Source organism: Procambarus clarkii, chromosome 1 (genome assembly GCF_040958095.1).
Source record: "Procambarus clarkii isolate CNS0578487 chromosome 1, FALCON_Pclarkii_2.0, whole genome shotgun sequence".
Taxonomy (NCBI): domain Eukaryota; kingdom Metazoa; phylum Arthropoda; class Malacostraca; order Decapoda; family Cambaridae; genus Procambarus; species Procambarus clarkii.
In genome coordinates this window covers 37139987-37157475 of record NC_091150.1, presented here as the reverse complement: position 1 = coordinate 37157475, position 17489 = coordinate 37139987, and the positions used below count along the sequence as shown (strand labels likewise).

General features: G+C 43.2%; 1 protein-coding gene across 1 annotated transcript in view; it reads left to right on the top strand.

Moving 5' to 3' along the window:
• Positions 1-17489, top strand: part of LOC138349872 (exonuclease 3'-5' domain-containing protein 2-like) — a 51229-nt gene that overhangs the window by 17582 nt on the left and 16158 nt on the right. The window contains exons 5-6 of the mRNA XM_069334661.1: positions 11805-12011; positions 17088-17283. Coding sequence (XP_069190762.1) covers positions 11805-12011; positions 17088-17283 — 403 coding nt within the window. The remainder of the gene's footprint in view (positions 1-11804; positions 12012-17087; positions 17284-17489) is intronic.

The window sequence follows — 17489 nt, the reverse complement described above, 5'->3', positions numbered from 1 at the left end:
CACCATCCTCCACTCTCGTCCTCTCGTCCTCCCCACCATTCACTACTCCCTCGTCCGATGCATTCCCAAATGATCTGATGTTCCCATCAGAAAAATGGAAACATCAAATAATCTGATATTCCCATCACTGAAAAATAAGAACTATTAAAAAAACGAAATGAAAAACAATGAAAAATAATAAAATAAACTATACTAAATAAATAAATAAATGTTTATTCAGGTAAGGTACATACATTCAAGAGATTTTCCAAAATTTGATCGATTTATAGATAGAGCTAGTACATACAATGCCTAAAGCCACTATTACGCAAAGCGTTTAGGGCAGGAAAAACATTAATGACTAAAACTTAATACTAATTGAGTATAAAGAATAAAATCTGTTGAGAACAAATAAAAATAAAGACAAAAAAGGGGGAACATGGTTGAAAAAACAGCACAAATAACAATTAGGTCGACAAACAGCGTTGTTTTTAAAAAACAGACGGGTTGACAATAGAGGGGTAAGGTAGGTTACAGGGAATTTATTAGGTAGTGCTTCGCGCATACTACTCACGAAATGAACGGTATGGTAAACAACACAGCTTAATTCCAATGCAATGTCACACAAAATAGTTAAATAAAAATAAAAATATATTGAAATCTATGAAAATTCAATATATCAGTGCAATCGGGAACATTGAAATGGAATCGTAACATATTTAGTATAGCATGTGTTGCTTTTATTTGCAACAGATGGCGCTGTTTAAAAAAAAAACATGTTTTTACCTGTCACATGTGTGGCATCTATATAGTAGGTATATAAAAACAGGCACTTATTTGAATGGAACATTGTGTCAAAATTTCAAAGCATTCAGTGAAGAACTTTCGGAGATTACAGTGTGTGTTGCTCTTACGTCCAACAGATGGTGCTGTTTAAAAAAAAAAAAAGCATGTTTTTACCTGTCACAGGTGTGGCATGTATATAGTAGGTATATAAAAAACAAACATGCGTATTCGAATGCAATGTTGCCAAGAAAATGATAGGATATAATACAGTACTCAAATTTGATTTATTTTTCAGTCAATTATTTCTTCGATGGCATTTCAGACTTTAACTCAGGATGACCTGGAAGTGGATGCAAGAGCACTCAGCTGTGGTCAGTGGTTTTCTGCTTGGCGTGGGGAGTGCTGGATTGATTGCCTATCATAACACAGCTATTGTGGAGGCACTTCACTCCTGGAGGATGCTGAGATCAGTGAAGGCAGTAGAGAAGTGTGTGCATGTGGTGACTAGCGAGGATGGCTGGGCAAAGGTTCTACCATTATTGTACAAGTAGGTGAATTTGTATTGTCTTTATTTTCTATCTTTTTAAGACTAGATTTCTTCTGCTATATGTAGGCTTCGTTCTGCAAGATCTTATGGCTCCTCATGTATTTAAAGTTTTTACATTTTGTTAGGTATACCTAGTAGGAATATCTTAAGTAGGTATTACAACCACAAATTCTGAAAATTCAATATAGGCCTCATGACACATCTGTACTTATTAAAGGCAGGACAGCAGTTTGAATTTATCTAAATTTACATGAGGGCCACTATCTCTGTAGTGGTCTCGATGAGAACAGGAAGTCGGCAGCTTGTCAAAAGTCTACCCATTTGTCCTGATGATTTTATCAAGCTGGATCTTGAATTGGAGCAGAGTTTTAGCATTTACAGCTTTGACGGGTAGGCAATTCCATGAGTTTATAATACGGATTTTTTAAAACTGTTGCTAGAGAGATGCCTGTAATGTAATAGAAAATTCTCAGTCCAGCCTGGATTGACTGTCAGAAAGCACAGTCCAAAAACTTGGAGCCCTTTCAAAGAGTAAGTTGCAACCAAGAATCAACTCAGTAGTGTTCATTCCAACTTCTTGTCCTGCCCAGCCACTGCACCTTACTGCCATCAGACGGCAGCTCCTAATATAAAAATAATGTCCCCTGACTCAAACTACTTCACAATCTAACATCCCACCATGTCCTTCCTACACACCCACATCTTTGCACTCACACACACTGGACCCTCCCTGACACACAAACCAACACTAGAAATAACTCTAATAACACCACTCTCCACCCTAGCAACACCATCCTCCACTCACCAACAGTTCCAAAATGTGTTTGCAAAAAATGAAATTTTCAGAGAACCAGACACAATATGAATTTCAGAGAATAACATAGAGTACATAGAGGCATCACGATATGAATTGGAAAATTTTCAAGAAGCTAAGTAAGAACAAAGCAATTGGTCTAGATGAAATTTCACTTTGGTTCTGAGGTAATGCCCATCTGAGTTTAACACTCCACGTTAGTTTATTTTTCTAGCATCTTTGTCTTCACAGATATATGGAAAAAGGCACAGTTCTAATCTACAAAAATGGTAGGAGGGATGACACTCTTAATTATAGACCTATATTGTTGACAAACATGATAGTCAAAACACTAGAAAAATAATTAAAACAAATGGGTAGAACTCCTGAAGAGAAATGACATAATAACAGTACGATTTTGAAACTGGAAAGTCCTGTGTAACAAGTCTAGTTTCTACAGCCACATAAATTTTACAGGAAAGAGATAGATGGGTTGATTGTATTTATATGGACCTTGAAAGGCTTTTGACAGTCCCATATAAGAGGTTGTTCTGAAAACTGGAATACAGGTATACTAAAGGAATGACAGGGAACTTCTGACATGAATGACAAAATTTCTGACAAAAAATGAGGGCAGTAATCAAGAGGCAATGTATCAGACTGTGTAAATTTTAAGTGGTGTACTACAGGGTTCATTTGTAGTACCAGTAATGTTCATTATCTATATGTACAATCTATCAGAAGGAATAAAGAACTTTATAAACATGTTTCCTGATGATGCCACACTAGTAGGTAAGATAAGAAACTTTTTAAATGATTGCCATGCCCTTCAAGATGACCTGGGCAAAATAAGTATATAGAGTAACATTTGGCTGATGGTATTTAATGTGAATAAATGCCACGTTATAGATTGTGGAATAGGAGAAAATAGGCCATGCGGAATCTACAAATTAAGTGAAAAGGCATTAAAGAATTCTGAAAAAGAAAGAGATCTAGGGTGGTCTTGGATAGAAAATTGTCATCTGAGGACCACACAAAGAACATTGTACGCAGAGCCTATGCTATGCTTTTCAACTTCAGAATTGCTTTTGAATACATGGATGGTGAAATATTGAATAAATTCTGTATGTGTATGTATGTATATATGTAATGTAAGGATGACTTCCATATTTGAAAAATGGAAAGTTGTCCTAATGTTAAAGCTTACTTTCAACTTCTCAAATATGGTAGCCTTGCATTTAATAAGATCAGTGTTTCTTGATTTTTGTTTGTTAAATATAAAATCTGTCTTTATTTACAATATATAGGAGAGAGAAATATTGTATCATGAGATGGGCAAAACTTGCATTTCTGGGGGGGGGAGCCCCGTTGGTTCACCAGAGCTATCCAGGCTGAATGGATATATATAACTTTCTGGCATCAGTCAATGTGCATGGAGTTCTTGCCTACCAGGGACCACAAGCCAGAACTTGGCCCCCTCAAGAGAGGCACAAGGAGTAATGGCCAATAGAAAATCCTGTGTGGTTGGGAGCATTCTGTGTGCCATCGACTGGATCTGGCACCCAGAAAGGCAGGTGCCCCAAAACAAACCCCTATTCTGGGGAAACCATTGGTACTGAAAGCCAAACAAGTGGACAGAACTCTCCAAATGGGCATGATGTCATCATGTCGCCACGCCGCTGTCTGTGCAAACCCCCCTTCCCCGGAGGGGAAAGGGGGAGCCCCAGACCCCCACATCGGCGATGCACCTTGCAGTTCTCAGGCTGATGTGTTACTGGGGTGGTCTTGTGCCTCTGGCTCCAGTGATTTGTCTCAGATTCTGTGCCTTGTGGCGTAGACTGTCTACGCCACAAGACTGTCTACGCCCTCGATAAATGCACCTCTGGTGCATTTATCGAGGGCTGGGGTTGTTGCTGTTGCCAACTCATTGCAACCTGTGGTTGGAGGGGTTTGTTTGGTTTAGATTGTTAGTAGATAGTGGTATGGGAATTGATAGGGAGAGGGGAGGTAATAACAGTACAGTATGTGTTTATGGGGAAAACAAATTGGAAAAATGAACAGGGAAAGAGAAGGGCCTCAAAACAGCAATACACTTAGGGTATATTACACAAACGGTAGGAGTCTAAGAAACAAAATAAACTATTTAAATGCTCTTGTCTGTACAGAAAAAATATTATTGCACTTACTGAAATGTGGATGAATGTAGAAAATAGAGAACTATTAGCTGAATATCAAATAAATGGATTTAAACTATTTCACACAGATAGATATAGATGAGGAAGGGGAGTAGCCATATATCTTAGGGAAAATTTGAAATGTAGTCTGAGGGGAATCAAAACTTAGCCACATACAGAAACTATTTGGCTAGAATTAAACGTAAAAGCAAATATTTTTATAATAGGAGTTATATACAGGCCACCAAACTTAGACAGAATGGAAGCAAAGCATCTATGGGATGAAGTATCTAGCACATCTAGGTCTAACAGTATTTATGTCATGAGTGACTTTAATTTTAGTGGAATAAACTGGTTAAACAGAACAAGTAATAATGAAGCAGACGATTTTTTAGAAATAATTGACAATTGCTTTCTTACGCAACAACATGGTTCACAACATGGTTTTACAAATGGTCGTTCATGTTTAATAAATTTGCTATCATTTTATTCCAGCATAGTTGAGGCAGTTGATAGTGGTAAGGATTGTGGTGTTGTGTACCTTGACTTTAGCAAAGCTTTTGACACAGTGCCACTTAAAAGACTGATTAAAAAGTTAGAGGCTCACGGTATTGGGGTTACTATATTAAGTTGGATTAGGGCATGGCTATACCAACCATGACACTCGCCTGGCGTTCCACGAGCGCTATGTCATGGGTTCGTATCCTGGCCGGGGAGGATTTTACTGGGCTCAATTCCTTAACTGTAGCCTCTGTTTAACGCAACAGTAAAATGTGTACTTGGATGAAAAAACGATTCTTCGCGGCAGGGGATCGTATTCCAGGGACCATAGGATTAAGGACTTGCCCGAAACGCTACGCGTACTAGTGGCTGTACAAGAATGTAACAACTCTTGTATATATCTCAAAAAATATCTCAAAGGAAACAGAGTTAGTATAAATGGGGTTAAGTCAGAGTGGGAAAATGTTGTAAGTGGAGTGCTTCAAGGTTCTGTCCTGGGACCTCTGTCATTCATAATACAGTATATATAAATGATTTAGATTCAGGTTTGAGTAGCAGTATTTGTAAATTTACTGATACAAAAATCGGGAGGGAAATAAACATGAAAAAAGACTATCACTTCAAAACGATCTAAATAGATTGTTTTGAAGTGATCGTTTTGACCATTTCAAACCGATTTGAAATGGTCAAAACGACTGGCAGATGCAGTGTTTAATGCTGACAAATGTAAGGTTTTGAGATTAGGTAATGATGATATAGTTACAAGATACGAGCTAGATGTTGAGATTGCGAAATCGGATTGGGAAAGGGATCTGGGAGTTATGATTAGTAAGAATTTAAAACCAAAAAATCAATGCATAAATGTTCGTAATAGGGCAAATTGGACACTGAGATTTATTAATCGAAGGGGGTTACTAATAAGATATCTGGTGGTGTTCTTCAGCTATATCTTGCTCTGGTTAGGCCCCATTTATATTATGCAGTTCAGTTTTGGTTGCTGTACTATGGATATGATATTAATTCACTAGAACGCGTCCAGCGTAGGATAACAAAGTTAATCCCGCAAATTAGAAACCTGTCATATGAAGAAAGATTGACAAAGGCTCAATTACATTTGCTGGAAAGGCGAAGAATTAGGGGTGACATGATAGAGGTGTACAAGTGGATGAATGGACATAACAAAGGGGATATTAATAGAGTATTAAAAGTATCAACACAGGACAGAACACAATACAATGGGTATAAAATTGGATAAGTTTAAATTTAGGAAAGATCTACACAAGTGGAATTGGGTGGTTATAAGAAGGAGGCTGCCTTGTATGAGCCAATAGGCCTTCTGCAGTTACATACTGTACCTTTATTCTTATGTTTCCCCGGTTCAGCTGTTGCTCCAACAGTTGAGGGAGTTCTCCCTCTCTGTTTGCCTTTTGTTTGCATTTTTCTTTCCTTGTGTAGTCGGTTTTGTTACGCCTACCTTTCTGGGTGCCTAACCCCGGTCGATGGCAGATAAGGTAAACCCCCAGAACAGGGGGGAGTTTTCCAGGGTCATTGCTCCCTGTGCCTCTCTGAAGGGCGTCAGGTTTCTGGCTCGTGGTCCCCTGTAGGCAGAACGCCATTGACTAAAGCCCTGGTCTAATGTATCGCATATTTGCCTAATAGCTCCATGGAGCTTCCAGGACTCACTCTGAAAATGGCGTTTCATTACATTCAACGCTGGTTTTTTTATCTGTGTAACAGAGAAGCTCGGCAAGATGGAGCTGTGGGTTTTGACTGTGAATGGGTGCAGATGAGAGGCTGTCGTCGCCCCGTGGCACTGATCCAGCTGGCTTCCTGTTCTGGGCTGTGTGTCTTGCTGCGACTCACACACATAAAATCAAACCTTCCCCCGTAGTCTTAAAGTAAGGAAATGTGGGGAAATTGTCATCTCGGCAACTTTTAGTTTTCAGTGATGTTTTTTATTTTGTTTCAAAATGTGGTGGCTAATGTGTGAATGGAATTGTGATTCTCTTATTTTAAGTAAATTAAGAGAATAACACTTCATAGCAACTTAGTCCTGAGTTACTGTATTTCATCCATTCTACATTTACTTGCCATTAAATATATTTTATGTTCCAATTATGTCATGTAAACTTTTAATATGTAATTCTATGTATCCCTGAGATAAACTTGTGCTCAATAATTTTTCAGGTTCTTTGCCATATTAGCATGTGTTCTCCCCTGACCCTTATTAATCATCTCAAGATAACCACGTCAGAGATCTTATCATTAATATTATTTGGTATTTCTGTGTGGGAGCCTCTTTGGCTCCCTGGAGCTATCGGACTGATATATGCTTTATTAGTCTGGGGGGCATCAGTCAATGGAGTTCTGCCTACCGGGGGCCCGAGCCAGAACCTGGCCCTATCAGAGAGGCACAGGGAGCAATGATCTATGGAAACCCCAATGTGTTTGGGAGCATTCCATGTCTGCCATCGACTGGGGTTAGGCACCCAGAAAGGTAGGCATAACAAAACAAACCCTACCTGGTAATAAATTGCAACCGAAGACCGAACAGAGACAGAACTCCCTCAAAAGTATAATGAAACAAGCAGATGTCATTCACCGCTGCCGCACCACTGGTCCGCACAGCCCTCCCCTCCCCGGGAGGGAGAGGTGGTAGCCCTGGACCCCCACGACGGCTACTCGCACCTCAGTTCATAGGCTGATGTGCTCTGGGGCGGGTCGTCAACTCTGGCTTCAATTTCTTGGCGGAATTTATGCTTTGTTGTGTTTTCTGCTCTTTTTGGTGTGGTTTGCCATGAGTAACATCATTGTGCTGGGGCTGCTTGCGCTTAGGGCTGCTTTCCCTAAGCGCCCTGTAAGTACTACCCTTGGGTTTTACGGTTTCTTTCCCTAGAGCCTTCAGGACTACTTCCATAAGGGTTTTTGCTGCTCGACATTTGCCCCTCCCTTGGGGCCAGCTAGGGTTTCGTGGCCTTTGTTTGGCCTTGGTAGGAAGTGGTGGTGTGCTGGTTGGGGCGCAGGATGCTGCGTAGCATGCTTTCCTATGCGGCGGCCGTGTTCCTGTTCCTTCTGTTTGCGTTGTACTTTTGCAGGGCTTTTCTTTTCATTTTATATGGTGATCAGGTGTCCTACATGCGAGCTTCGTCTCAGTAACAGTATGAAATTTCCTGGTGTTCTTTTTGCCATTTCTTCTCTCTTCGTAGGTTGTCTTCTATTTCCGTTCAGGTTTTGTCCTTTCTTTCTGGCTCTTTCATCTCATGCCCAATACTATTGTCACCTCTTATTGTGCGGCGCTGGCGAAGCCGCTCTAGCTTGCATTCGGGGTGGATTTCACTTCCGCCTTGTTTCATAAGCTTTCTCATACTTTGTTTCACCTTTGGCCTGCTTATGTGCCGCCTGAGCCGTCCTGGTCCTTGGACCGGGTGCTCTCTTTTCTCTATTCTCCTTAGTTTGTGGTGGCCCTTTCGGTTCAGATTGTTTTTCCAAGGCTCTGTTTCTGTTGGCACTGGACTCTGGGGGTTGGGCTGGTGAGCTTCATGCTCCTCTCTGGCACAGGGGTTTCTACTCTTGCGATCCTGGTGGTCGGTTTGTTCACTGACAGCCGTCTCCTTCTTTCTTGGCGAAGAATGAGATGGCAAGCTTCCTGAGGGATCCTTGGGTCATTGATGCTTGGTTAGTCAAGTCGGGGGTGCAAACGTGTTGTGGCTTTCCGCCTTTACCTTTGAACTTGCGCCTCTTTGGCTGTGGACGCGCTTTGGGTTAACCCGATTTCCTTCATTCCCTGTTCCAGGGTTTGGGTCTCTCAGGTTGTCCGCAGGGTGGTATTAGGTCCATCCAGCCAGCTGTTTGATAAATGTCATGAGTACGAGTGTAGTGTTCTGCTTTGGCTGCCATGTTTGGCAACATGTCTCGGGCTGACATTCGAGCACGGGGGTTTTGGAGATCGAACAGGGTCTTGGGTCACCCGTTATTTGGTAAATGTTCCCAGTCCCAGTCGTTCATGTGTGGCTTTGGGTTGCAGGTTGCATCCAGTTGTCTCGACTTCGAGTTGATGTGCACGTTGCGGCTGTCTCCTGGGTAAATTTCTCTTGTACTTGTCTTTGGTTATGTAGCTCCAGGGAGCTGGAGGGGCTCCCCACAGGAAACCAGCGTTGAATTTAATTAAACGCCATTTTCTGGGTGAGGCTTCCTGGCAATGATCAGCGGTTTCGTTTTGATGCTCAGCCACCGAACTGAGGTGTGAGTAGCTGGTGCAGGGGGTCTTGAGGCTCCCCCTACCCCTTCCAGGGAGGGAAGGGCTGCGCAGACAAGTGGCGCGACGGCGATGAATGACATTTGTTTGTTTGCTTGTTTCCTTATGTTTTTGGGGAGTTCTGTCTGTTCGGTCTTTGGTTGCAATTTCTTACCAGGTGGGGTTTGTTTTGTTAAGCCTCCCTATCTGGGTGTCTAACCCCGGTCGATGGCAGACATGGAACGCTGCCAAACTCATTGGGGTTTCCATAGGCCATTGCTCCCTGTGCCTCTTTGAGGGGGGCCAGGTTCTCGCTCATCATCCCATTGATTCCATGGCAGAACTCCATTGACTGATGCTCCAGATTAATATAGCGTATCATTCTGATAGCTCAAGGGAGCCTCCGGGGCTCACCCAGAAAATGTTGTTTCATTACATTCAATGCTGGTTTTTTCCTTGGTTGCTCAGTGAGCAGCACACATCATACAATGAGTTTTCAGTTTCTGTTAGGGATGCATTGCTGGAAAACAAATAAGTACATGTGAATTCACAAATATAATCTAGCTGAGAGTACAGTACAAAAAATATTAAATTTAATTTCTTCATGGGATATCTTTGGATGCAGCAGACATTGCAGAAAGATTGAAAGGTGCCATGATTCAAAAATGTAATACACAGAGTCCATAAATTACAAAAAACATTAAAACTTATTTTTAACTATGTACATAATATACATTGATGCCAACTTCCAAGTAACGTACCCAGCTCATGTTTAGTGAAGTTTTGGATAAAATATTTATTCCTGTAATAGCAGATTACAGGAATAGTTGTAAATACTGAAGGCTCTCTGTACAGTACCACAATTTTGCAACCATGCACATCAATCCTATTCCTTCTATCAAAATTTACAGGTAAAAACATGCTTCTTAGCGTTAGAAATTTATCATTGGCTTTAACGTGAAGTTGTATGTGGTCCCTCTTTTCACCACTCGTGTTGATATTTAAATTTTTACTATTGGGGTATGTACCTCATAAACTTAGCAGATTGTGAATAGCTGACTAGCATTCAAATACAGAAGCTGCTTGATAATCCTTTATACGAATGTTTTATGATCTTTTGGATTAATTTGCAGGAATTTTTGGAAGATGAGACGATACTTAAAGTAGGCGTGGGACCTCTTGAGGATAGCAACTTCCTGTTTATTGATTATGGTCTAAAGGTAACCCTTAATAAACTTATTATAATTATAATAATAATTCTTATTGTTTATTTGTAAAACAAAATACAAGACTGGGTGAATATGAACAACACTTTTCTATGCAAAACTAGTCTAGTTGTCCCCTAAGGTAAAATCTGCCGGGTAAACTAATCTAAAATCTAGAGTAAACTAAAATCTAAGATGAACATCGGTTAAGATGTTTGCTGCATCGGGTGCAATTGCATTCTGGGGGGCAGAGCATTGGAGTGGCCTGGTCAGAAAGGAGCATTTCTTCAACACCCAAAGTTCTATTTTTCTCCTTCCCTTTCCTCCCCATCCTCTTCATTCTCCTTCAGTTTCCACCCTTTCTGACCTTTACCCCCCCCCCCCCCTCTCCTCGACTCTCCTCCCCCTCTCCCACCCTTCTATATCTTTCCTCCCTCCCCCCCCTCATCTTCTCTCTTCCCCTTCTCTCTCCTTCCCTCTCTCTCAGAAAATATAATATTACGAAGAACTGAAAACTGTTAAAACTCTATGAATACACACCAGTGATTTCAGATTTAAAAATTGCTGGGGTTGCTATTGATGCCTATGTTTCTAAAAGGGTGGTCACTATAGTTGTCGATATTTATTAAAGGGTGGCACCTACCTTGACCTTGGGCACTGGGGCTGATCCCAACTGGTCTATGACATTCACCCTCCCTCTCCCCTCCACACATCTTAGAAAGTTAGGTAAGGCAAGGTTCAAACATCTGGCCTCCTAATTTGAATAGCCAGATAGGCATTCTATTTTATAGATAGATAGATATGAATTGGTGAGTGAAGAGTGTAAATGTAAGAACTGTAGGGTATAACACACAATACTGGATCTGTGAAAGTATAGTTTTATATTTTTTTTGTGTGTTTTGGTTGTGGGTCGAAGTTATATTTTTAAGTTGTATGCCTAGATAATTATATTTTTTCTTGTTGATAATTTAGATAGTGTTAACTCTATGGCCCATCATCTTTGCTAATTTTTCAATTGCAGTACTGTACTATAATATGTAATAGGTCTTTTCTGTATCTTGTTCGAGTTTGTTGTTTGTTGACCTTTCATCCTTGTGAGAACATAATTTAGTATGTTGTTTACTGTGTTTTTTTAGGATATTTGGGTAAGTAGTTGACACGACAAGGGTAGTGTTGTCAGCAAGTAATAATGTCAGTTTGAGGTGTTGGGTTGGTTATGTATCTTTATGATAAATAGAAGAGGGCCAAATAAATTCTGCTTTATTTAACACCAATGTTTATTAGGAGTGTGGGAGGAAGTGTCATGTATTGCTGTGGTAAGATCAGATATACAGTAGTTATAAGAGGTAATTTCTAATGCTGTAATTCTGTAGCTTTAGCAGATGTTAATAACTTAAATAGTGTTATGGCCTTCCATAAATCAATGAATAGCACTGTTGTTTAATTTTATTAAAATCAATTGCAATTAAAGGTCAATTTAAGTTTCTTGGTTATGGCATTATTAGTGATTTTCCAAGTGTTGAAAGCCAAAGTAAAGTGCTTATTTCCAAACATAGTATATGCATACAATTTGTATTCCAAACAGGTACGGGGATGTGTTGACTTGCGTTACCTCGTGCTCCAGTGCCAGGAAACTGAACCAACTTGTGCAAATAAGTCAACAGAGGGAGCAAAGTCCAAAGGTGGCATGGGTCTGAATGCTCTAGCACAAAAGTACCTTGGACGTACCCTGGATAAGGACTGGCGTGTCAGGGCTAGTGACTGGGAGGCAGAAACTCTTACCAGAAGACAGGTATGACATTAATGCTTTGTCGTCTGGAAGATATGTTATTACTAGCTAATAGCATTCATCAGTAAATTAAAAGTTCATGCATACATAAGTTCACTGAAATCTGCATTATTGTTTTCTTTATTAATTTTCTCAGAATAATCAACTTCATGTGCTGAGCAAAAGCTAGTGAAATAAGGCTTCTATGTTGTATGAATGAAGTGTAGATAAAAGTAAAATGTCAGTGTGTGCATGATAATAATTTGTACACAGTGAACCATTACTATATATTTTCTGGAAGAAATGAGTGTGTGGAAATTGAGTGATAGCAAGGATACTGCTGAGAAATTGCATATGGAGAATTACTCACAGAAATCACAATAACGTGATGCATCAAATGAACAAATCCACAAGGGCCGTGACGAGGATTCGAACCTGCATCCAGGAGCATCCCAGATGCTACCTTAATTGACTGAGCTGATCCAGTAAGCTGATCCTTCTACGTCTGCTAGGTGTTCGGCTGTTGGCCCACCTCGATGACTGGTTGGAGTGGGCCCACAGCCAGTCTGCTTGTCTGCTTGTCAGAGGGGTGGTTCTTTCCCAGTTCACCGGGTTCAGGTTCTTGGTGAACTGGAGGAAGTTCCATCTGGTTCTGTCCCAGGTTCTGACCTGACTGGGTTTTGTTTGGGACTCTCGGACCGCTTCCATGTCTCTCCCTCCTGAGGCATTACTTCAGCTGCTATCCTGCCATCGGCTGTTTCTGGGGGGGGGGGGTCTCGGGTCGGGTCACTCGGAGGTTGCTAGTGCAGTTGTGAGGGAGTCTGACCTGCGCTGTGCTGGTTACCCCGCCGGGTTGGGTCTCGCTTTGGCGTCCATTCGGGTTCCTTTGGGGATGACCCTTCTGCCTCTCTTGCGATCGCTGGGTTCGGTCTCCGGGGGCCTTGCTTTGGTTGCTGAATCGCCGGCTTCCTCTTCGTTTTTTTTTTGGGGGGTCCAGTGCCTTGGCGCCTACCCGATCCCTTGCTCGGTGTGTTCACGGACGTGTCGTCTCTCGGCTGGGGCTTTGTGACCAGTGCTCACCAGGCCGACCAGGAACGGTGGGGTCCGCTCTTCTGTCAGGCTCACAGCACGATGCGGGAGTTCACAGCGGTTTTGGCTGTCGCTTCAGAGGGTTTGGGTCGCTCACGGTTCGATGATCAGGCTCCATTCGGACTGTTCTCTAGTGGTTCTTTGCTGAACCGTGGGGCTTCCCTTCAGTCCTTGCCTCTTTGGGGCTGGTCGCTTAGAGTGACTCGCCTACTGGTTTCTCGAGGTTTGGCTTTCCGTGCAGTTCATATCCGGGGAGTGTTCAACGTCCTGGCAGACGGCCTGCCTCAGTTCGTTTCCCTATTCATGGAATGGACAGTCGACACAGACTCCTTTAGTTAACACTGCCGGACGTATAGGCTCCCGGAGGTGGACCTCTTCGTACCGGCATGGTTTCGGTGTCTCCCGGTATATGTAGCGCCCTTCCCGGACTGCGGAGCGTTCGTGGTGGTCATCTTTCGGCAGGACTGATTGAGGTTTGGTTAGCTGTACCTCATCCCCCCAGTCCAGCTGTTGCTTCAGGTTCTGGCTCTGTTGAAATCTTATCCCGGGAGAGTAGTCCTCGTGGCCCCTTGATGGCCTACTCGACGTTGGTTTCAGGTGCTGTTTGCTCAGTGACCGAACCTGGGACGTTTTCTGTGGCTTCACCTCTTCCAGCGGATCGGATTGGTTGTACCCAGCTGGTTCAGTCTTCTACTCCGTTCTTCATGTCTGGTCTTTTTGACATGGTTTTGTCATCATTTGTATGATGATCAGGTGGCTTTGTTGATGGTGTCCCACCTGAGAGCTTCGTCTTTGTGACAGTATGAAGTTTCCTGGTGTTCTTTTCGCTATTTTCTCTCTTTGTTGGTTGTCTTTTATTTCTTGTTGGGTTGTGTTGTCCTTTCTTTCTTGGCTTTTTCAGGACTGTCATTTGATGCCATATACTGTCGCCTTGTATTGTATGGCGCTGGCAGAGCCGCTCCAGCTTGCGTTCGGGGTGGATGTCACTTCTACCCCATTCCATAAGCTTTCTCGTGCTTTGTTTCAGCTCCAACATGCTCATGTGCCACCTGAGCCATCCAGGTTCGTGGACAGGGTGCTCTCATATCTCTCTTCTTCTTCTCCTCGGTTCCTAATGGCTCCCTCGGTTCAAGATTGCTTTTCCAAGGCTCTTTCTGTTGGCATTGGCCTCTGGGGGTCGGTTTGGTGAGCTTCATGCGCAGGGGTTTCTGCTCTTTCAGTCCTGGTAGTTAGAAGAGAGGCGGAAGCGTCCTGGTTCGGTTGTAGCCTTCTTCTTTTCTGGTGACGAGCGCAACAGCTTCTTTCCGGAGGGGTTCCTTGGGTCATTGATGCTTGGTTGGTCAGGCCGGGGGTGCATCATGTGTTGTGTTCGGTTACAGCTCTTCGCCGTTACCTGCGCGCCTCGGCTACTGTTGGCTGGGATGCGCTTTGGGTTAATTGGGTTTACCCCGTTCCCTGTTCCAGGGCTTGGGTCTCCTAGGTCGTCCGCAGAGTTATTAAGTCTAGCCAGCTTGCGGTCTATCGTTGTGCCCATGACGTTCGGAAGTTTGCTGTTTTGGCTCCCATCTTCGGCACTGTCTTTGGCTGCCGTTTGGGCTGATATTCGGGTGTGGGGATTTTGGAGGTCGAACAGGGTTCTGGCCGTCCTTTCTTTGGGCGACATTCCTGGTCCTAGGCGTTCGTGTGTGACTTTGGGTTGCAGGTTGCAGCCAGTTGTCTTGCCTTTGAGTTGAGGAGTGTGTGGTGGCCGCCTCCCGGGTATGTCCCTCTTTACCTTATCTTTGGTTATGTAGCTCCAGGGAGACGTAGGAGCTCCCCATAGAAAACCAGCGTTGAATGTAATGAAACGCCAGTTTCTGGGTGAGCCCTGGAGGCTCCCTGGCACTCTTCCTCTGAACGGCGGTTTTCACATTGTTTTTTATGCTTAGCCTCCGAACTGAGGTTGGGTAGCTGGGTCTCCCCCCTTTGTTGGGTGGGGGGGGCTGCGCAGAAGGCCAGCGGGTCGGTGTGGTATGACGTTTATTTGTATCCTTGGGAATTAAGAGAGTTCTGCCTTTTTGTTCGGTTTTAGATTGCAATTTTCTTATCATGTGGGGTCTGTTTTGTTATACAGTACCTACTGTTCTGGGTGCTAACTCCGGTTGATGGCAGACATGGAATGCCCTCAAGTACAAGGGTGTCTCCATAGGCTATTGGTCCCTTTACTTCTCTGAGAGGGCCAGGTTCTGGCTTGTGGTCCCTGTAGGCTGAATTCCTTTGACTAATGCCCTGGTTTAATGAATTGCATATTAGTCCAATAGCTCCAAGGAGCCTCCAGAGCTCACCCAGAAAATGGTATTTTATTTCATTCACCGCTTGTTTTTTCTGTGCTTCCTGCAGCTCTTCTCTGCCAGCAGTGGTGTCACCATGGTGGTGTACGAGGGGGCCTCGTAGCCTGGTGAGGGGGCCTCGTAGCCTGGTGGATAGCGCGCAGGATTCGTAATTCTGTGGCGCGGGTTCGATTCCCGCACGAGGCAGAAGCAAATGGGCAAAGTTTCTTTCACCCTGAATGCCCCTGTTACCTAGCAGTAAATAGGTACCTGGGAGTTAGTCAGCTGTCACGGGCTGCTTCCTGGGGGTGGAGGCCTGGTCGAGGACCGGGCCGCAGGGACACTAAAGCTCCGAAATCATCTCAAGATAAGATAACCATCTAGTGTTGGACCGGCCCTAAGTGACTCGGTTGATTGAGTGGTTGTGCGGGAATCTGAACTTTGCATGCATGGTACATTCCTTGAGCAGAGTTTGGTTCCAGGTGCTGTACTGGTTCCACTGGTTCTGCCTGTTTTCACTCCTGAAGGGACCATCAGGTTCGGGCCCTATCTGCCCTTCGTCACTTCTTGCTTCACTGGCTTCCTCTTTGGACTTTTCAAGGTTTGGTTCTGTGACATCATCCTCATCTGTTGCTCGATGTCTTCATGGTTGCCTTGGGTTTGGGTTGTAGTTTTGTGACCAGCGCATGCCAAGTCTCCCATTGTTGGTGGTCAGGCGTGCTTTGTCGATAACACAGTATGGTACACAAGTTTGTACCAGTGTGGCAGGCCCTTCAGAGAGTGTTAATGCCTCTTTCCTTTCAGATAGGGTGTTAATGCTTCTTTCCTCCCTTCGGTTCATGTTTGCTGCTTCGGTCCGGGATATCTTTCTTAATTAAAGTGCTGTTTTTTGTTGTCCCTTGCCTCCAGTTATTAGGTTGGGGAGCTCATGCTTTGCTCCAGAGGCATGGATTCAGTGCTTTCGGCCTTGGTGGGTGGTATCTTCCAAGAAATCCTTTGGGTAATTGATGCTTGGTTTATCCAATCAAATGATCACATCATTTGTAGTCTCACGGTGGTGGTTTGCTCACGTTGTTGTCATACGCTATGCTTTGGTGGACGCAAGTTCATAGTTTTGGCTGCTGTGTTCACTAATATGTTATGGTCTGGCATTCGGGCTCTGGGTTTTTGAAGGTCTAACAAGGTTCTGGCATCTTGATATCTAGTTAATGTCCTTGGTCCCTTTTGGGCTTATATTGATCTGGGTTGAGTGTCCTGGCCTAGTGTCTTGTCTGCGTGATTATAGTTGCCACTCTCTCTTCCTCTCTGGTAAGTCCCTTATTTTCCATCTTCTTTGCTGCTAGCTTCAGGGAGCTACCAAGAGGCTCCTCTGTTTCTTCAAAAAAAACCCAGCATTGAATGTAATGAAATGCCTATTTCTGGTAGAGCCTTGGTGGCTCCTGGATTCCCCCCCCCCCCCCCAACCAGGTGTGTCAGTTTGTGGTTTATCAGCTTCAGAGTGGCTAATAGCTGGGCCAGTAGCCTGGAGTGTAATGTAGTGTAATGTAATGTAATGGAATGTAATTCCATTACATTCAGCACTGGTTTCCTTTAAGCAAACTTATTTTAAATGCTAAATAAATGTTTTCCTATAAATATTATAATTTAAAAGATCATTGTGTTTAACGTTTAACACTTTATCTCAAATCCCCTTTGTTTACAGGAGAGATATGCTGCTGAGGATGCTCTGGTGGGTGTTCATATTTTGATGGTGTTGATGGAGAGACTGTGGGTGTCATCCTCCCCACTTGTCCCTTTTTTGCCACCAACAGCATGGCATCAGCACTTGTCCACAGCTGTACACCACACCTGTCAAGGGTTAATTGATGTCAGGTTCTCAAACAAGCAACAAGATACAGGTATGGTATATATCACAGTTTGAGATTACAGTTTCTGTACACGTGCAGTATGTACTGTATGTCCAAAAAATTCAAGTTTATTTATCACTACGGTACTGAACCTCATCTACTGCACATTAGTTTAATGTGACACTACTGTGGTGTATGTGTAAAAAAATAATTCCCCTAAAATATTTGTTTCATCTTGTTAAAATGCCTTCCCTGAT